This window comes from Salvelinus namaycush, chromosome 4, assembly GCF_016432855.1.
Source record: "Salvelinus namaycush isolate Seneca chromosome 4, SaNama_1.0, whole genome shotgun sequence".
In the NCBI taxonomy this organism is placed as follows: domain Eukaryota; kingdom Metazoa; phylum Chordata; class Actinopteri; order Salmoniformes; family Salmonidae; genus Salvelinus; species Salvelinus namaycush.
In genome coordinates this window covers 39,067,108-39,088,340 of record NC_052310.1, presented here as the reverse complement: position 1 = coordinate 39,088,340, position 21,233 = coordinate 39,067,108, and the positions used below count along the sequence as shown (strand labels likewise).

At 44.3% G+C, this 21,233-nt stretch overlaps 1 protein-coding gene across 5 annotated transcripts in view; it reads left to right on the top strand.

The window, feature by feature from the left end:
* LOC120046506 (E3 ubiquitin-protein ligase UBR2-like) overlaps positions 1–21,233 on the top strand; it is a 40,306-nt gene that overhangs the window by 939 nt on the left and 18,134 nt on the right. For 4 of the 5 annotated variants that reach the window (XM_038991797.1, XM_038991795.1, XM_038991796.1 and 1 more), the window contains exons 2-16: positions 9,955–10,214; positions 10,660–10,738; positions 11,362–11,472; positions 14,717–14,847; positions 14,982–15,120; positions 15,217–15,279; positions 15,416–15,536; positions 15,715–15,822; positions 16,010–16,098; positions 18,665–18,763; positions 19,543–19,706; positions 19,816–19,915; positions 20,283–20,411; positions 20,549–20,732; positions 20,838–20,899. In XM_038991797.1, coding sequence (XP_038847725.1) covers positions 9,955–10,214; positions 10,660–10,738; positions 11,362–11,472; positions 14,717–14,847; positions 14,982–15,120; positions 15,217–15,279; positions 15,416–15,536; positions 15,715–15,822; positions 16,010–16,098; positions 18,665–18,763; positions 19,543–19,706; positions 19,816–19,915; positions 20,283–20,411; positions 20,549–20,732; positions 20,838–20,899 — 1,839 coding nt within the window. Of the gene's footprint in view, positions 1–9,954; positions 10,215–10,659; positions 10,739–11,361; positions 11,473–14,716; positions 14,848–14,981; positions 15,121–15,216; positions 15,280–15,415; positions 15,537–15,714; positions 15,823–16,009; positions 16,099–18,480; positions 18,580–18,664; positions 18,764–19,542; positions 19,707–19,815; positions 19,916–20,282; positions 20,412–20,548; positions 20,733–20,837; positions 20,900–21,233 lie in introns of all 5 variants that reach the window. The other variant, XM_038991798.1, reaches the window with a different exon arrangement.

Below are 21,233 nucleotides of genomic sequence, written 5' to 3'. Positions count from 1 at the left end.
TTTGCGTCTCCTGCACTTTTGTAATACATTCCACACTGTGCCACTTAGGGCTGCATGATAGATATGCATTTTGGGCAAACAATCTAGGCCTAGTTTATTGGTGAATTGTTGGAATCATGGATTTGGAATATAGTGTGCAGCACTTTGAATACATTGTTGTTTGACATGACGACAAATGAATAAGCCAGGGATGAATTATTGTGACATGGTAGGACACATAGTGTTGGTCAGTGTTTCCCAGGGGACTGTATACGATGTTACATTACATGTTTTTTTTCATGTAACTACACTACATGACCAAAAGTATGTGGACACCTGCTTGTTGAACATCGCATTCTGAAATCATGAGGTGCCCCCCTTGCTGCTATAACAGCATCCACTCTTCTGGGAAGTATTTTGACTAGACGTTGGAACATTGCTGCGGGGACTTGCTTCCATTCAGCCACAAGAGCATTAGTGAGGATGGGCACTGCTTTTTTGACACTATACTCCAAAAAGCAAGTTCTGCAGGCTCTAGTTTTGTCTTATCTTGATTATTGATCAGTCGTGTGGTCAGGCTCTGCAAGGAAAGACTTAGATAAGCTGCAGCTGGCCCAGAACAGAGCGGAACGTCTTGCTCATCATTGTAATCAGAGGGCTGATTATAGATACTATGCATGCCAGTCTCTCTTGGCTAAGAGTTGAGGAGAGACTGACTGCATCACTTCTTATTTTTATAAGAAACATTGTGTTGAACCATTGCATTTCTGTTCAAAATGTTGTATCAACCCTGCCCAAATGTGCCTAATTTGGTTTATTAATACATTTAAGTTCATAACTGTGCACTCTCCTCAAACAATTGCATGGTCTTCTTTCACTGTAATAGCGACTGAATTGGACAGTGTAGTTAGATTAACAAGAATTCAAGCTTTCTGCCCATATCAGATATGTCTATGTCCTGGGAAATGTTCTTGTTACTTACAACCTCATGCTAATCACATTAGACTATGTTAGCTCAACTGTCCCGCGGGGAGACACCGATCCAGTAGAAGTTATTTTTTTTTATGTAGTTCTGTCCTTGAGCAGTTCTTGTCTTGTCTATTAATGTGCTGTATTATGTCCTGTTTTGTGTGGACCCCAGGAAGAGTAACTGCTGCTTTTGCAACAGTTAATGGGGCTCCTAATCAAATGCCAAAGATGTTGGGTGATTAGGCCTGGCTCGCAGTCGGCGTCCCAATTCATCCGAAAGGAGTTCGATGGGGTTGAGGTCATGGCTCTGTGCAGGCCAGTCAAGTTCTTCCACACCGATCTTGACAAACCATTTCTGTATGGACCTTGCTTTGTGCACGGGGGCATTGTCATGGGGGTGGAAATAACATTTTACAGTCTTAAAGCTGGTTTCCAGCAATTCTACCCATTTTGTGATGGGCCGAGAGAAAATGTTCAGTTTTTTTTTAAGCAAATTTGCTGCAATTCTACACATTTTGCCATAGCATAAGAAACACGGCATATGCATCTGAGTGACTCAAACATTATAACAAAATCAATTGGGCCCCCACGACATTTTTTGAAATGTGAGATTCTCCCTGACTAGTTTATATTCTGATCTTATTTAAAAAAAAAAGAAATATAGCTCCATTATCTTTTCTACATAATTTATCTGGTTTTAGTCATTTCAGTTCACACTGAAAGTGTTTTACTATCCTGAAAATTATGTAAAGAAATACTTAAACATTTTTTATTTATTTTTTAAATAAGAACAATTGTAGTGACGGCCTGCTGCTGATAAATTCATATAGGATAAACACTGCAGTGAGAGAAAGGGAGAATTAATAATGTTTTTGGCAATGACTGGTTTTTGGTGACAATCGTCTTTGAAATCAGCATATTTTGCGTTATGGTTTGCGAACAAAGTACTAGTGTTACACGGTATACTGGCACCATATCAATATCATGGTACGGAAATAGCATGATACTTATGATGCCAACATTTGAGTACCATAGTACCATTTCAAATGATACTACCAAATGTTTCAGCCCTACCGAGCTAAAGAACCAGCTGGCACCTGCTTATAAAATCTTGGTAAAGTCAGTTTTGTTTATAAATTCAGTTACAAGAGACTAGTTGCTGGGAAAAATGTATGCGCCAGTCCAATGTCCACTTTCATGGCATCTCAAGTGTGGCAACTATCACTTCCAGCCATCACTCACCTGCTTCTCTCCGTTCGCTCCTCCTGCACATCTATTCCTCCGTCAGTTTAAAAAGATATATATAATTGAGCCGTGATGGCAATTGGGGATACAGACCCTAATAAGTCTTCTGTTAAATTTTATAAATTGGAGCAGAGTGAGCAAAGTTGATACTTTGTATAAGTTCATTGCCTGGTGTAACCAAGAGCACAGGCCAGTCGGAGTAGGCTTTGCAGTTGCGTGTTTGCTGTCAAATCAAATGTTATTTGTCACATGGTCCGAATACAACAGGTGAAGACCTTACAGTGAAATGCTTACTTACAAGGCCTTAACCAACAATGCAGTTTTAACAAAAATGATTAAAGAGCAGCAGTAAAATAACGGTAGTGAGGCTATATACAGGGGGTACCGGTACAGAGTCAATGTGCAGGTGCACAAGGTAGTTGAGGTATTGTATCTCTCATGCAGCTTCTGAGTGACAGAGGAAAATGGAGCGCAGCTCCGCGACAGGCATGCTTGTAGCTTTAAAGCAAAAAATGGCGTCTCTCTCTAGCCCAAATGGTTAAAAAGAAATCTGACCGTATTACCGGAGCTACCTTTTTTTCTTCCTGAGCGATTTCGCACACATTTTTCGCACATGATTTTGCACACATTACACAAGCCATGCCGCTGGCTGTTTTTAAACTAATCCCAGGTCGCTAATTATTGGTTTCTTAACAAACGTTGTTCAGTCATGTTACCTAACTAGCTGCTAGTTAACCTGCTAACGTGACAGTAGGTCTAGGCAAATTTGATTGGCACAGGAGGAAAGGAAAGCGGTCCGCTACTCATGAATGTGCTTCAACGGTAGGATTCATATAGGCCAAAAGTAAGCCTCAACTCTTTCTGGTACTCCTTAAATTATGTTTGGTACGTAATGTTTTTGAAGTTGGGAGCAGTGTTTGTGTGAGAGGGGGAGACCGTGCGTGGAAGAAGGTTTCATGCAGGAAGAGTAAAGAAGGTTTCATGCAGTATTTTCCCCTTACTGCCCCAATGAAATGCAGATCATTATGCATGTTTATTCCTACAGACAAGTCACAGTTGGGCCTTTGCAAATAAACTCAGCAAAAAAAGAAAAGTCCTCTCACTGTCAACTGTGTTTATTTTCAGCAAACTTAACATGTGTAAATATTTGTATGAACATAACAAGATTCAACAACTGACACACAAACTGAACAAGTTCCACAGACATGCGACTAACAGAAATGGAATAGTGTGTCCCTGACCAAAGGGGGGGTCAAAATCAAGAGTAACAGTCAGTGTCTGGTGTTTCCACCAGCTGTATTAAGTACTGCAGTGCATCTCCTCCTCATGGACTGCACCAGATTTTCCAGTTCTTGCTGTGAGATGTTACCCCACTCTTCCACCAAGGCACCTGCAAGTTCCCGGACATTTCTGGCTCAGTCCGATGATGCTGTGACACACCGCCCCAGACCATGACGGACCTCCACCTCAAAATCGACCCCGCTCCAGAGTACAGGCCTTGGTGTAACTCTCATTCCTTCGACGATATGCGCGAATCCGACCATCAACCCTAGTGAGACACAACCACAACTCATCAGTGAAGAGCACTCTATGCCAGTCCTGTCTGGTCCAGTGACGGTGGTTTTGTGCCCATAGGTGACGTTGTTGCCGGTGATGTCTGGTGAGGACCTGTCTTACAACAGGCCTACAAGCACTCAGTCCAGCCTCTCTAAGCCTATTGCGGACAGTCTGAGCACTGATGGAGGGATTGTGCGTTTCTGGTGTAGCTCGGGCAGTTGTTGTTGCCATCCTGCACCTGTCCCGCATGTGTGATGTTTGGATGTACCGATCCTGTGCAGGTCTTGTTACACGTGGTCTGCCACTGGGAGGATGATCAGCTGTCTGTCCTGTCTCCCTTTAGCCCTGTCTTAGGCGTCTCACAGTACGGACATTTGAATTTATTGCCCTGGTCACATCTGCAGTCCTCACGCCTCCTTGCAGCATGTTCATGCAGATGAGCAGGGACCCTGGGCATCTTTCTTTTGGTGTTTTTCAGAGCTGGTAGAAAGGCCTCTTTAGTGTCCTCTAAGTTTTCATAACTGTGACCTTAATTGCCTACCGTCTGTAAACTGTTAGTGTCTTAACGACCATTCCACAGGTGCATGTTCATTAATTGTTTATGGTTCATTGAAGAAGCATGGGAAACAGTGTTTAAACCCTTAACTTCACAGATCTTCATTGTAATTTGGATTTTTATGAATTATCTTTGAAAGACAGGGTCCTGAAAGGGGACGTTTCTTTTTTTTTTTGCTGAGTTTATGAGCAAATCAGCCATTTATATGCGGTTTTCTATTACACAGTGTGAAGTTAATTCAATAAGTGTTGTGAATATCAGTGACAGTGTTTTGCGTAGCACATGCGCATAAACTCAGGGAACGAGCGACCAGGGGACAGGGCGAACAGGATGCAAGGCTACTGAATTGTACCCCCCCCCCCCCCCGTGTTACCTTGATACTTGGCCTGGTGTCGTTACTAAAATGTTGGTATCGTGACAACACTACGAAGTACTAAATAAAATTAATTTGTATTTCTCACATGCGCCGACTACACCCGTACAGTGAAATGCTAATTTACAAGCCCTTAACCAACAATGCAGTTAAGAAAAATATGTGTTAAGTTATTTTTTACTTATTTTACTGCAGCTCTTTAACAGTAGCGAGTATATATTTTTAACATTTTATTTTACCTTTATTTAACTAGGCAAGTCAGTTAAGAACAAATTCTTCTTTTCAATGACGGCCTAGGAACAGTGGGTTAACTGCCTTGTTCAGGGGCAGGGTGACAGATTTGTACTTTTTATATACAGGGGGTACTGGTACAGAGTCAATATGCGGAGTCACCAGTTAGTCAAGGTAATATATACAGTTGAAGTCGGAAGTTTTAAATGTATTTGGCTAAGGTGTATGTAAACCTAAGTTTTTTTTTTTTAAGAATGTGACATTCCCACTGGGAATGTGAATAATAGTAGAGAGTGATTTATTTCAGCTTTTATTTATTTCATCACATTCCCAGTGGGTCGGAAGTTTACATACACTCAATTAGTATTTGGTAGCATTGCCTTTTAAATTGTTTAACTATGGTCAAAAGTTTCGGGTAGCCTTCCACAAGCTTCCCACAATAAGTTGGGTGAATTTTGGCCCATTCCTCCTGACAGAGCTGGTGTAACTGAGTCCGGTTTGTAGGCCTCCTTGCTCGCACACGCTTTATCAGTTCTGCCCACAAATTTTCTATAGGATTGAGATCAGGGCTTTGTGATGGCCACTCCAATACCTTGACTTTGTTGTCCTTAAGCCATCTTGCCACAACTTTGGAAGTACGCTTGAGGTCATTGTCCATTTTTGGAAGACCCATTTGCGACCAAGCTTTAACTTCTTGACTGATGTCTTGAGATGTTGCTTCAATATATCCACACAATTTTCCTCTTCATGATGCCATCTATTTTGTAAAGTACACCAGTCCCTCCTGCAGCAAAGCACCCCCGCAACATAATGTTGCCACCCCCAAGCTTCACGGTTGGGATGTTGTTCTTAGGCTTGCAAGCCTCCCCCTTTTTCCTCCAAACATAATTATGGTCATTATGGCCAAACAGTTCTATTTTTGTTTCATCAGACCAGAGGACATTTCTCCAAGAAGTATGATCTTTGTCCCCATGTGCAGTTGCAAACCGTAGTCTGGCTTTTTTTATGGCGGTTTTGGAGCTGTGGCTTCTTCCTTGCTGAGCGGCCTTTCAGGTTATGTTGCTATAGGACTCGTTCTACTGTGGATATAGATACTTTTGTACCCGTTTCCTCCAGCATCTTCACAAGGTCCTTTGCTGTTGTTCTGGGATTGATTTGCACTTTTCGCACCAAAGTATGATGGCTGCGTGGTCCCATGGTGTTTATACTTGCGTTCTATTGCTTGTACAGATGAACATGGTATCTTCAGGCGTTTGGAAATTGCTCCCAAGGATGAACCAGACTTGTAGAGGTCTACAATATTTTTTCTGAGGTCTTGGCTGATTTCTTTAGATTTTCCAATGATGTCAAGCAAAGAGGCACTGAGTTTGAAGGTAGGCCTTGAAATACATCCACAGGTACACCTCCAATTGACTCAAATGATGTCAATTAGCCTATCAGAAGCTTCTAAAGCCATGACAATTTTCTGGAATCTTCCAAGCTGTTTAAAGGCACAGTCAACTTAGTGTATGTAAACGTCTCACCCACTGGAATTGTGATACAGTGAATTATAAGTGAGATAATCTGTCTGAATTGTGATACAGTGAAATAATCTGTCAACAATTGTTGGACAAATTACTTGTGTCATGCACAAAGTAGATGTCCTAACTGACTTGCCAAAACTATAGTTGGTTAACAAGACATTTGTGGAGTGGTTGAAAAATGTGTTTTAATGACTCTAACCTAAGTGGATGTAAACTTCTGACTTCAACTGTACATGTAGGTAGAGTTAGTGACTATCCATAGATATAAAGTGTAGCAGCAGTGTAAAAGAGGGGGGGGGGGGGGGGGGGGGGGGGACAATGCAAATAGTCTGAGTAGCTGTTCAGGAGTCTTATGGCTTGGGGGTAGAAGCTGTTAAGAAGCATTTTGGACCTAGACTTGGCGTTCCGGTACCGCTTGCCCATGCGGTAGCAGAGAGAACAGTCTATGATTAGGGTGGCTGGAGTCTGACAATTTTTAGGGCCTTCCTCTGTCACCGCCTGGTATAGAGGTCCTGGATGGCAGGAAGCTTGGCCCCAGTGATGTACTGGGCAGTACACACTACCTTCTGTAGTGTCTTGCGGTCAGAGGCCGAGCAGTTGCCGTACCAGGCAGTGACGCAACCAGTCAGGATGCTCTCAATGGTGCAGCTGTAGAACTTTGAGGATCTGAGAACCCATGACAAATCTTTTCAGTCTTTTGAGGGGGCATAGGCTTTGTCGTGCCCTCTTCACAACTGTCTTGATGTGTTAGGACCATGATAGTTTGTTGGTGATGTGGACACCAAGGAACTTGAAGCTCTCAACCTGCTCCACTGCAGCCCTGCAGATGGGAATGGTGGCGTCCTCGGTCCTCCTTTTCCTGTAGTCCAAAATCATCTCCTTTGTCTTGATCATGTTGAGGGAGAGGTTGTTGTCCTGGCACCACACGGTCAGGTCTCTGATCTCCTCCCTATAGGCTGTCTCATCGTTGTCGGTGATCAGGCCTACCGCTGTTGTCATCGGCAAACTTAATGATGGTGTTGGAGTCGTGCCTGGCCATGCAGTCATGAGGGAACAGGGAGTACTGGAGGGGACTGAGAACACACCCCTGAATGGCCTCCGTGTTGAGGATCAGCGTGGCGGATGTGTTACCTACCCTTACCACCTGGCTTCGGCCTGTCAGGAAGTGCAGGATCCAGTTGCGGAGTGAGGTGTTTTAGTCCCAGGGTCCTTAGCTTAGTGATGAGCTTTGAGGGCACTATGGTGTTGAATGCTGAGCTTTAGTCAATGAATAGCATTCTCATATAGGTGTTCCTTTTGTCCAGGTGTGGAGTGCAATAGAGATTACATCATCTGTTGGGGCGGTATGCGAATTTGAGTGGGTTTAGGGTTCATGGTGTTTTGGGTAGTGAATTGATGTTAGCTTCAGCAGTAAGCTAATAAGAAAATTGGCCTACAATGCTAGAAGCTACCGGTGTCGTCTTGCATTGTAAAGTGTTCTAGCCTGTAATGGACATTTGTTTTGCGAACAGTAATTAACAGTTGCCATTTTCTACATGCTGCGGTGCGTTATTTAAGTGCGTTAACTTCTGTGGGGAGTTAAATTGATGCAGCCCAATGAGTGCAGTGGTTCTCCAGGACAGGCTAATTCTAGCAATGAGTAAGTGGAGCAGGCAAGGTGCTCTCGCGCTATGTAAGGGGACATCAGCTGTGCTGATAGGACCAAGTCTGTCTTTTTCAATCAGTAGATGCAAGACACATTTGACCGAAGTGCCGAAAATACCCAAAATTTTAGTACTAGTAATGTTCTAGTTTCGATTAAGTACCAAAGATGGTGGATAAATGTAGAGTTCACTCAGGCTGTTTTCCATGAAAAAATGGTCAGTTCCGGTCTGCTTAAGGGGGTGGCTCTACCATACAACAGCTAGGTCTGGTCTACTTAGTTCATTGACTGTAATAGAGGTACTTTATATAATGACAAGATGGTGTCAGGTTGCATTTCACAATAAAAAAAAGAGAACGCATTAGAAATGTCTTTAAACGCTGATCTAAAATGCTTCTTAGTTTAATTTCTGCTCGGCTTCAGTTGCAATTCTCCACTCTGAGAATTCACAAACGGGCATCCCATCAGCTACTTTTCTTTGGTACTTTTTTCAGGCTTGCCTACTTTTCTCCAGTAAATGCAAGATTAATTATAAGCAAAACATTAGGAAATGTAGATGGCTACATTTTTCTATAATAAACATTAGTGGACAGATTAACCGGAGTGGACCCTCTCGCTTTGCGTCTTCCTCTCTGACTAAACTAACGTGACCAGCCCAATTTTTTTTTTACTGCCAGCCTAGTGACCAGTTAATAATGAGTGTTGCACTGCCAAGTCTAAGGGTATTTTGGTCACTGTCTCGAACTCTATAATACCCACTGCTGGTAGCCATGTATTCCTCTAACAGTAAATTCTGTGTCCTAAAAAAACATTGCAGTTTTTCCCAATAAAGCTCACTCACAATTACAGATGCACATTTTGGCACGCTCCTGTCTCCGTAGATTTAAATAAAAAACGATCTCGACCACTCAGGAACATTCACCGTCTTCTTGGTAAGCAACTACAGTGTATATTTGGCTTTGTGTGTTAGGTTATTGTCCTTCTTAAAAGTGAATTCATCTCCCCATGTCTGTTGGACGGCAGACTGACCCAGCTTTTCCTCCAGGATGTTGCTTGTGTTTAGCTCCATTCCATTTACTTTTTATCCTGAAACTCCAGTCCTTAACAATTACAAGCATACCCATAACATGATGCAGCCACCACCACTATCCTTGAAAATGTGGAGAGTGGTACTCAGTAATGAGTTGTATTGGATTTGCCACAAACATTTGTATTAGGGACAGAAAGTGAATTGCTTTGGCATTTTTTTAATATCTTTTTTTCAGTATCACTTGAGTGCTTTGTTGCAAACAGGGTGCATGTTTTGGAATATTTTTATTCTGTACAGGCTTCCTCTTTTTCACTCTGTCAATCAGGTTAGTATTGTGGAGTAACTTCAATGTTGTTGATCCGTCCTACATTTTACCAATAGGTGCTCTTTGCGAGGCATTGGAAAACCTCTCTGGTCTTATGGTTGAATCTGTGTTTGAAATTCACTGTTGACTGAGGGACCATACAATTATCTGTATGTGTGTGGTACATGGATGAGGTCGTCATGTTAAACACTATTATTGCACACAGAGTTAATGTGACTTATTAAGCACATTTTTACTGTTTAGACTTACCATAACTATGGTGTTGAATACTTGACTCAAGAAATTTAGAAAAACACAACTCTACTTTTGAGTAATTTTTAAAATATTTATTCTATTTTAAATTCAGGCACTTAACATATAACAAAATGTGTGGGGAAAAAACAGAGTGTGAATACTTTCTGAAGGCATTGTAACTTGGTCAAATTCATACAAGTTGAACTTGGAGTGTGTTGCCACATGCCTACATGTCTAAAAACTGGTTTGTTATAATATTCACGGTCTCACTGTTGCCCTCCTCTACACAGAAATGGCTCCAGGTGACTGACCTGTACAAGGAGGTGTACCATCACCTGGCCCGCTATGTTCCAAAGATCTACTGCCTGGGGCCCAACCTGAACCCCCAGAGTGAGGACTTGCTGGCCCAGATGCTGCTGCAGGCCCCTCTGGAGTGGTACCTGTGTGGGGAGGACCCCTCCACGGGCCTGGCCAAGCTGGAGCAGAACAACCAGCCCTCACAGCTCTGCGGACACGTCTTCAAAGTGGGAGAGCCCACCTACTCGTGCAGGTGGGGGTAGTTAAGGTCTCGTTCAGACAGTGCGCGTACATACTAGCTGTCCTTTCCTGTGAATTGGGTCAGGTTAGCCCTGTGTTAAGTCTCAGGGGTCAAACCGTAAGCTTCCTGGTAAGCGGTACTGTCTGGATAAAGTCTAGGTCCCTTCCGTTTACAGGAGCAGCTTGCTATTACTAGCCAATTCCATACACTCAGGTGTGTGTTCAATGGAAAACCATTAGGACGCATACCCATGCTTATTGTATAGCCTAGTTGTACATCCATTCCATGAGTATTGCTGTTTTAAATTTTTCTTGAACTCCTTTGTATTGGCTTTGAGTGACATGTTCACTGGGTCATGTTAATATGGGATCAAGACATGACCTGGTTGAACATTGGAAGATGATGTTTGACACTTGGCTGTTCCTCCTGTCTCACTCAGTCAGTCTCTCTCCTGCAGGGAATGTGCTGCAGACCCCACCTGTGTGCTGTGTATGCAGTGTTTCCTGGGCAGTGTGCATAAAGAGCATCGCTACAGGGTAAGAACGACGGTGACAACCTCTACCACGCACTCAATGGTTCAGTAGAGGCAGACCAGCAGCCTAAACAATGGCTAGGTGTCTGTAGAGGTGCTGTCTCAGAATGGGTAAGTGAGTGAGTGATTGGCATGAAGACGGGTCACTCAGTTGCTGCTCTGAATCCAGGCTGAGGATCAGGAAGGCTAATCCCATTTGGGGCTGGCCACTCTGCTGCCATGTGGTCCTCAGGATGGGTGCACCTAGGCTTCTCAGCTCTGTTCATTTAGGAGTAGGTACAAGTTGCCCCTAAGCCCTGATACAGGGTCAAATATATGTAGTTGTAGTCCTATTAACGATTAAGGTTAGGATTGGGGATAGCGTGAATTGATCCATGGCAGATCTGACCCGGAGTGCTGACTCATGCATTCTGGTCTTATCTTACTCCACTTGTTTGTGTTCTAGAGCATTGTAGAACATTCTAGTTCAGGGCAATCAGCTGTACGTATGTCTTTTACATGTTATGTAGAAGGTTCTAGTTGTTGTCGTCTTCTAAATGTAAATGATCCAGCAGCTTCTCTGTCTACTGCGTGCGTGTGTGTGTACACAAGTGTTGTCTTGCCTCACATCTCTTGTCTGCCCCCCAGATGACGACCTCTGGGGGAGGGGGTTTCTGTGACTGTGGAGACACAGAGGCATGGAAGAAGGGCCCTTACTGTCAGAAACACGAGCCCAACATCAGTGACTCCTGTCATGAGGTGAGCATCTCTTAGCCACAGCTATATTGCGTCTCATTGACATCCAATAACTACACACAGTTCATTCACTGCTGTTGCTCTTACACTCGTTATTACGTTACAAGTTGTTAGAGATTGCTAATTGGAGCTCTAAAATAGGCTACTTCATTTGATGTAATCATTGTTTGAGTTCGACACTCCCATAGTTACGGTGCATTTGGAAAGTATTCAGACCCCTTGACTTTTTCCACATTTTGTTATGTTACAAAAATAAATGTTACTAAAATCCATTTTAGAATAAGGCTGTTTACACACAATACCCCATGATGACAATCTATAGTCGTGGCCAAAAGTTTTGAGAATGACACAAATATAAAGTTTCACAAAGTCTGCTCACTCAGTTTGTATGATGGCAATTTGCATATACTCCAGAATTATGAAGAGTGATCAGATGAATTGCAATTAATTGCAAAGTCCCTCTTTGAAATGCAAATGAGCTGAATCCCCCAAAAACATTTCCACTGCATTTCAGCCCTGCCACAAAAGGACCAGCTGACATCATGTCAGTGATTTTCTAGTTAACACAGGTGTGAGTGTTGACGAGGACAAGGCTGGAGATCACTCGGTCATGCTGATTGAGTTCGAATAACAGACTGGAAGCTTCAAAAGGAGGTTGGTGCTTGGAATCATTGTTCTTCCTATGTCAACCATGGTTATCTGCACGGAAACGCGTGCCGTCATCATTGCTTTGCACAAAAATGTCTTCACAGGCAAGGATATTACTGCCAGTAAGATTGCACCTAAATCAACCATTTTATTGGATCATCAAGAACTTCAAGGAGAGCGGTTCAATTGTTGTGAAGAAGGCTTCAGGGCGCCCAAGAAAGTCCAGCAAGCGCCAGGACCGTCTCCTAAAGTTGATTCAGCTGCGGGATCGGGGCACCACCGGTACAGGAATGGCAGCAGGCTGGTTTGAGTGCATCTGCACGCACAGTGAGGCGAAGACCTTTGGAGGATGGCCTGGTGTCAAGAAGGGCAGCAAAGAAGCCACTTCTCTCCAGGAAAAACATCAGGGACAGACTGATATTCTGCAAAAGGTACAGGGATTGGACTGCTGAGGACTGGGGTAAAGTCATTTTCTCTGATGAATCCCCTTTCCGATTGTTTGGGTCATCCGGAAAAAAGCTTGTCCAGAGAAGACAAGGTGAGCGCTACCATCAGTCCTGTGTCATGCCAACAGTAAAGCATCCTGAAACCATTCATGTGTTGCTTCTCAGCCAAGGGCTCACTCACAATTTTTTCCTAAGAACACAGCCATGAATAAAGAATGGTACCAACACATCCTCCGAGAGCAACTTCTCCCAACCGTCCAGGAACAGTTTGGTGACGATCAATGCCTTTTCCAGCATGATGGAGCACCTTGCCATAAGGCAAAAGTGATAACTAAGTGGCTCGGGGAACAAAACATCGATATTTTGGGTCCATGGCCAGGAAACTCCCCAGACCTTAATCCCATTGAGAATTTGTGGTCAATCCTCAAGAGGCGGGTGGACAAACAAAAACCCACCAATTCTGATAAACTCCAAGCATTGATTATGCAAGAATGGGCTGTCATCAGTCAGGATGTGGCCCAGAAGTTAATTGACAGCATGCCAGGGTGGATTGCAGAGTTCTTGAAAAAGAAAGGTCAACACTGCAAATATTCTTTGCATCAACTTCATGTAATTGTCAATAAAAGCCTTTGACACTTATGAAATGCTTGTAATTATACTTCAGTATTCCACAGTAACATCTGACAAAAATATCTAAAGACACTGAGGCAGCAAACTTTGTGAAAATGAATATCCCGTAATGACAATCTACACACAATACCCCGTAATGGCAAAGCGAAAACTGTTTTTTTTTTTACATTTTAGCAAATGTATTAGAAAAAATAAATTAACATACCTTATTTACATAAGTATTCAGACCCTTTGCTGTGAGACTTGAAATTGAGCTTCGGTACATCCTGTTTCCATTGATCATCCTTGAGATGTTTCTACAACTTGATTGGAGTCCACCTGTGGTAAATTAAATTGATTGGACATGATTTGGAAAGGCACACACCTGTCTATATAAGGTCCCACAGTTGACAGTGTATGTCAGAGCAAATACCAAGCCATGAGGTTGAAGGAAATGTCCCTACAGCTCTGAGACAGGATTGTGTCTAGACACAGATCCTACGAAAGGGTACCAAAAAATGTCTGCAGCATTGAAGGTCCCCAAGAACACGGTGGCCTCCATCATTCTTAAATGGAAGAATTTTGGAATCAGCAAGACTCCAATGGACGCTCTGACAGATCTCTGGAGTTCCTCTGTGGAGATGGGAGAACCTCCCAGAAGGACAACAGCACTCTACCATTCAGGCCTTTATGGTAGGGTGGCCAGATGGAAGCCACTCCTCAGTAAAAGGCACATGCCAGCCTGCTTGGAGTTTGCCAAAAGACACCTAAAGAACCTCAAACCATGAGAAACAAGATTCTCTGGTCTGATGAAACCAAGATTGAACTCTTTGTCAAGCGTCACATCTGGAAGAAACCTGGCACCATCACTACGGTGAAGCACTGCGGTAGCGGCATCATTCTGTGGGGATGTTTTTCAGCAGCAGGGACTGGGAGACTAGTCAGCATTGAGGAAAAGATGAACAGAGCAGAGTACAGAGAGATCCTTGATGAAAACCTGTTCCAGAGCGCTCAGGACCTCAGACTGGAGCGACGGTTCACCTTCCAACAGGACAATGGCCCTAAGCACACATCAAGACGATGCAGGAGTGGCTTCGAGACAAGTCTCTGAATGTCCTTCAGTGGCCCATCCAGAGCCCGGACTGAAAATAGCTGTGCAGCAACACTCCCCATCCAACCTGTCAGGGCTTGAGAGGATCTGCAGAGGAATGGGAGAAACTCCTCAAATACAGGTGTCAAGCTTGTAGCGTCATACTCGAGGCTGTAATCAGTGCCAAAGGTGGTTCAACAAAGTACTGTGTAAAAGGTCTGAGTACTTAAGTACATTTGATATTTATGTTTTTTTTTTTTTTTGTAATACATTTCTAAAAACCTGTTTTTGCTTTGTCATTATTGGGTACTGTGTGTAGGTTGAAGAAAAAATAATTTAATATATTTTAGAATAAGTTTGTAAAATAACAAAATGTGGAAAAAGTCAAGGGGTCTGAATACTTTCCGAAAGTGCTGTATATTTGGCTGATCATTATTTAATTGTCTATTTGCAGGATCCCCTGGCCCACCTCTCAACAGACATGATTGCCCGCTGCTATAATGTCTTCTCCATTGTGCTGAAATACGCCGTGGACATGCTCACCTGGGACAAGGAGGATGAGCTGCCCCCGGGCCTGGAGCCGCCGTACGTAAACACACACATACACACACAAAGTAATTTGTGATCAGTTTTCATGTTCTTGCTGGTCATCATGACAGCCCAATAATTTCCATCTATATCCAGTTGATTGTCATGTCTGTCTGCTTCTTATTTCTCAGAGACCGAAGTGACACCTATTACTGCATGCTCTTCAATGACGAGGTGCACACCTACGAGCAAGTCATCTACACCCTCCAGAAGGCGGTCAACTGCACCCAGAAAGAAGCAGTCAGCTTCGCCACCACAGTGGACAGAGATGTGAGTGGTGTGTGTGTGTGTGTGTGTGTAGCCCGCAAACCTACGGCATCATTGACTAATGGCTTGATATGTGTGTAATCATCTCCTGCTATACAGGGAAGGAAATCGGTGCGCTTTGGCGACTTCGCTTTCTGTGAGCTGGCCAAGTCGGTCATTGTGGTGAGTAGCCTGGTCTGGGGAGCTGGATGCATCTCATTGAAATCTCACGATGACATCACACCGCTGCCACCAATTAATCTGTTAAGTCATTTTTCATGAGTCTCTATATATTAATTGTGTGTGTGTGCGTGTGCAGAGGAACACGAGTCGTCAGTCCAAGCCCTTGCGGGTCCAGGTAATGCACTCCTCGGTGGTGGCTCATCAGTGCTTCGCTCTCAAAGCCCTCCACTGGCTGGGCCACGTCATAGGATACTCAGGTCAGTCTCCTTCCGCTCTCCAAACTATTAACGTGAGTATTGTCTACCTGCCGTTGGATGGTGCACTCAGTATCCTCTTGAAATATAAAGAACTTAACACAATATTTAAATGTTTATTGGGGGTGGGGGGAACCCACGTGTGCCCGAGGGCCCATTGACTTTGTGTGTGTGTGTGTAGATGCTCTGAGGAGGATCCTGTGTCAGGTGGGCCTAGAGAGGGGCCCAGAGGGTGAGAACTCCTCCCTGGTGGACACGCTCATGCTCTGTGACTCCAAGATGTGGAAAGGTGAGGAGGAACTGCATCTTTTTAGTTCTTCTGACAGCTTTGGGAACAGTTTCACTCAATAATACATTTGTAAAAATCCTCAGGTTTGGGATGGGTATTGACCGACCCCAACCCTGTCTCCTGCAATGCACATAAAACACAAACACTTCCATGCGTTCTGACTCTTAACAGCCAATTTCCACTCTAGGAGCCAGGAATGTCTACCACCAGCTCTTTATGAGCAGCCTTCTCATGGACCTCAAATACAAGAAGATGTTTGCTATCCAGTTCGCAAAAGTAAGCTTCTTTTGATCCTTAATATGAAGAGCCAGTATGGCCGCCTAGTATGTGGGAAGTCGTAGTGCATTCTGCATTAGGGGAAAGGCTGAAAGTGCTAATGTCAAACTAACTGCTTCTCCAGCTGACCCCCCCCCCCCCCCCCCTTAATGTGGAACTAATGTGTCAATATCACATCAGCAAGGACGAGGTTTTAGTCCTAATGTACATAAGCGCCAGCTCCATGTCTCTCGAATGTAAACATGCTCTGGATGCACATTTCTGTCCATTTTGCTGCCGACTGCGTGTCGTTAGCTGGTCAGCAAGTGGTTAAAAAATAAAATAATCCAAACAGTAAAATGACCTGATCAAGAGAAGTTACTATCGGAGTATATAATGACGAGATGCTTATGTTTCCGCCCTAACGATGGGAGTCGTCATAAGGCGGGAAGGCCCAGCATCAGCCCATAGTAACGCAGTGGACTTATTTTGGCGAGAGTGAAACTTCTCGCTTCGTCTCTTCCAACCCTGCATGCAAGGACAGAACATTTTTCATTTCAGAACTTAATCGAAACATGCAACAATAACAAGCCTATCGTCTTAGTCAAAAGGCTATAGCAAGTCCTGTAATGAAGCAGCGAATTAAATGCCATTTCAAACATTTGCCCAAATGCAATTTGCGGAAAACCCAATTCTAAACTGCTCACTTAATGCGAGCAATTGCATATGTGACAGGGATGAAAACTTAGAAAGAGGGGGGTATCTAGCAACTACTATGATGGGTTGCTAATATGACTAGGATTGGGTCTTTGGCCTCTGGACAACGAAAGAAAGTTGTTAGGAAAACCAATAGAACAGCAGAGAAATGCTGCTTGGTGGCATGAGGAAGTCTTTAGAAAGTAATTGCCTCCACGTTTCTATGGATGGATTTTCACAAGTTAAGGCATGGCTCATTATTTGAAGTACATTAAAACGTTGAGGTTTAAACCACTTATATTTCCTCAGGCTCACATTGCGAAGTGGTGGGTGATGCTCTGATAGTCAACGGTAGGCAGGCTATAGTCCTATGCATCCAAATGGCGAATGGGAGGTGCGCTTTACTAGTTGAGATTGAGAAAAAAGAGGGAAAAAAACTTTTTTCCCGTGGCCAGCAAAGTTTTCAACATGCGATTTGCATTTGAATTTTTTGTTGCGCGATGGCCGGGCTTGCAAAAGCAGGTTTCACTCCAGTTGCCTACAGACTTTTTGAGGAGCCACTCTCGCGATGTTTGACAGGTGGTAGTCTATTCCGCTCCTCAAACTAGGCTCAGCATTGCTGAGCGCGTGTGATTTTAATTCCACAAAATTATGCAAATGAAAGGATAGACCGATAAGCACGACCGGTCAAATGTATTTTCGCCGGCTAACCGTATTTAATAGTTACCCGTTAACATCCCTAAAACATACGGTTAGGGTATAGCTATGAAAGATGATTTGATACTGTCTTGAATTGAAGATTGATATGTTGAACAAATGTATTGTATGTGTTTTTATAAAGATCATCCCATGAGTTCTCTGACAGAGACTGACACCATACCCATTTGGTCATGTAAACACACACACACCAAAGCGGGTATAGTCTTATCATAACAGCAGATTGAGGGTGTTTTGGCACGAGGCCTTGTTGGGGCGTTAACTGTGTCCATCACATCCTTTTACTTTGTCCTCCTGGGTGGCATAGCTGAGAGAACGGAAAGACAGCCGGCTTTACAGCCATCTTTTCTCTCAGCCTGCTTGACATGTAACACAGCCCCACACATGCCCAGTCCCTGTCGGACCCCCTCAACCCAAAATCCTAGGCTGTCCGCTCTGCTCTCACACACCCAAACCCAAAGCTCTACAGGTGTCTTGAACTGAACCTGAGAGCATAGATATGCACTCACTAGATCACACAAGCTGAACCTGAGAGCATAGATATGCACTCACTAGATCACACAAGCTGAACCTGAGAGCATAGATATGCACTCACTAGATCACATGAGCTAAGACTTAGACCGGATATTGGATAAGATTGGCTGCCCAAAGTCTTACGTGGAGGAATATTGAATCCAAACTTTTTGATTAGACTCAATTGGTCTCTGATACTATTTTGTGATTCTGTATCTATGCTCTCTGAGACCTGGTTGGCAAGGATCAGAGCGCTTTAGAGGCTTAGTAGGGGGAGTAGGATGAAGTTGCCCGTTGACACTCATCTGAGGTCAGTTTTGCTTTCCCTCTCCGAAAGGGTTAAGCTTACGATTTGGCAAGTAAGCTGATCCTAGATCTGTGTCTAGGGGTAACTGCTCATCAGAGCTTAGAAAGGGATTGGGGAAGGGGGGGCCCACGGCCTTTGACCAGGAGGTGAATGTCCCCCTTGTCATTTAGAATTACCGGCGCCTCCAGACAGATTTTATGGAGGATGACCACGAGCGTGTAGTGTCAGTGACCTCTCTGTCAGTTCAGCTCTTCACCGTCCCCACCATGGTGAGTAACCCAAAACTCCACGCCTGACCGCACACCTCTCAACACACAACTCTTCTCTTGTCTTCCCCCATGCCACTGCTGTTAGAATTATGAGCGCTTGCAGAGCGACTATGTGAAAGATGACCACGACAGGGAGTTCTCGGTCACTGACCTCTCGGTGCAAATGTTCACAGTGCCCTCCCTGGTGAGTACAGGACGCACGGGTCGGGGTGACGTGAGTGAGTATCACCCGAGATGGGACGCATGCTGAGAACCACAAGGATTTTTAGACTGTTAATTGATGTCACGTCCATAGAGTGAAAGGATGGCCGTCTTAACCACGAGTGTGTCATCTTCATTATGTTCAGAATATCTCCGTTCTCATCGTTGATTCCTTGAAAAGGGTGTTGCATGCCAAACTGATGTTTTAGATGTTTCTTAAGTAAAACAACATTATACTGCTAGGATCCCATTTCATGTGTTTATCGCAATAACTGTTTATAGAAATGAATCTGTTTAAAGATTTGTGATCACCCTAGCAAAGTATGCTATTCCAGTTGTATGCTGTAGTGTAGTTTTAAAGGGATACTGCAAGATTCTACTTACCCGGAGTCGGATAAACTCGTGGATACCGTTTAAAAAAAAATATATATCTCTGCGTGCGGTACAGTATGAAGGATGTTAGCGGTAGTTTTACGAGCCAATGCTAACTAGCGTTAGCGCAATGACTGGAAGTCTACAGGTGTGGTAGCATAACCGGTAACTTCCTGCGTACTGCACGCGGAGACATAAAAACGGTATCCACAACTGGGTAAATTGGGCTGAAATGCCAGAATATCGCAATATCCCTTTTTAAGTCTGTAGTATATCGTCATATTTTTACATAGATTTGCCTACATTGTGTTTAGGGGTGATGTGACTCCGGAATGTCCTTCTACTTGAGGCCTCTAACCCTCATCCTCTCCCCCCCCCCCCCGACTCCAGGCGCGGATGCTGATCACCGAGGAGAACCTGATGACCACCATAATCAGGACCTTTGTGGACCACCTGCGCCACCGCGACTTGCAGGGCCGCTTTCAGTTTGAGCGCTACACCGCCCAGCAGGCTTTCAAGTTCCGCCGCGTCCAGAGCCTCATCGGAGACCTCAAGTAAGATGACTGTGCAAACACTGGGCTGTGTGTGTAGATTAGTTAAGTAAATGTTGTACAGAGCCAGTGTGTTGTAAACAATGTTGTTGCTGTGTGTGTGTGTGCGCAGGTACGTCCTCATCAGTCGGCCCACAGAGTGGAGTGACCAACTCAGGGAGAAGTTCCTGGAGGGTCTGGACACCTTCCTGGAGCTGCTCAAGTGCATGCAGGTTAGAACTAGTCACCGTTAGTGGTGGGAGACTGGGGGTCCGTAACCCCTCTGGGCTTGATTGAGACTACGGGTCTATGCAACAGAGTGACGATGTGTCTGTGCATCTCGGTAGTCTAAAGGTGCTTCCTCTGTCTCCCCTGATTCACCTACACTGCCCTAAAAAATAAGATTTGGTGAAAGAAATATGATGGTAGACTAGCCTTCAGTAGAACTTGCTTCCACCTGTCCAGTTCTTTCACATCAGAGAAGAACGAGGAATTTAGATCAGAGGAATGCATTTCAGACTCTTATGTTCCTCCCCATGTCTGGTTCATTTTGGGGGTGGTGTTTAGCAGCGTCTGTGCTTTCTGTCTCTCCCTCATCAGGGAATGGACCCGGTTGTGAGGCAGGTGGGCCAGCACATTGAGATGGAGCCTGAGTGGGAGGCAGCCTTCACCCTGCAGATGAAGCTCACACACATCATCTCCATGATACAGGAGTGGTGCGCTACAGATGTGAGTGACTTGACATATACATGGACACACACACACACACACTCTCTCACAAACTCTCTATTGGTCACTCACAAACATGCACCTGCCTTTTCTCACCTGTGGCTCCTACAGTTTTTCTTCTTCCTGCGTGTGTACAGGAGCGTGTGCTGATTGAAGCCTATAAGAAATGCCTGACAGCCCTTACACACTGCCACAGTGGCTTCGCCGACGGGGAGCAGCCCATCACACTGAGCATGTGTGGACATTCTGTGGACACCATCCGCTACTGTGTGTCTCAGGAGAAAGTCAGCATCCACCTGCCTGTGTCCCGCTTACTTGCAGGTCGGACACTAGCGCACAGCTGAATGACAGACCGCTGATGCTTTGGCTATGATATTGACGGAGATTCTACCCTTTGTTAATATGGTCACTGCTTTTTCTCTTTAGGTCTCCACGTTCTCCTCAGTAAGATGGAGGTGGCCTACAGATTCCCTGAACAGCTTCCGCTGGTAAGTAGGGCTGTCACTGTGACCGTATTACCGGCAGTCACGAGGTCACGACCGCAGTCAAATTCCACGTGACTTATTAGTCACGGTAATTAGGCTTCTCCAAGCTCTGCTGCTGTTGATGGTCATTAGTAGCCTACCAAATGCGCTACTTGTCTGGTACTTTGCACTCTATTGTCCCTCTAATCACCCTGACATCAATGCAAATGTCATTGAACATCTGATTCAAACACTCCATGAGAGCCCATGAGCTCATGTTGCGCAACATTTCTATAGGCTATGCAGTTGCGTGAGAAAACAGTGATGTCCTCCATTAAAAAGAGGATCCCAATCAGCT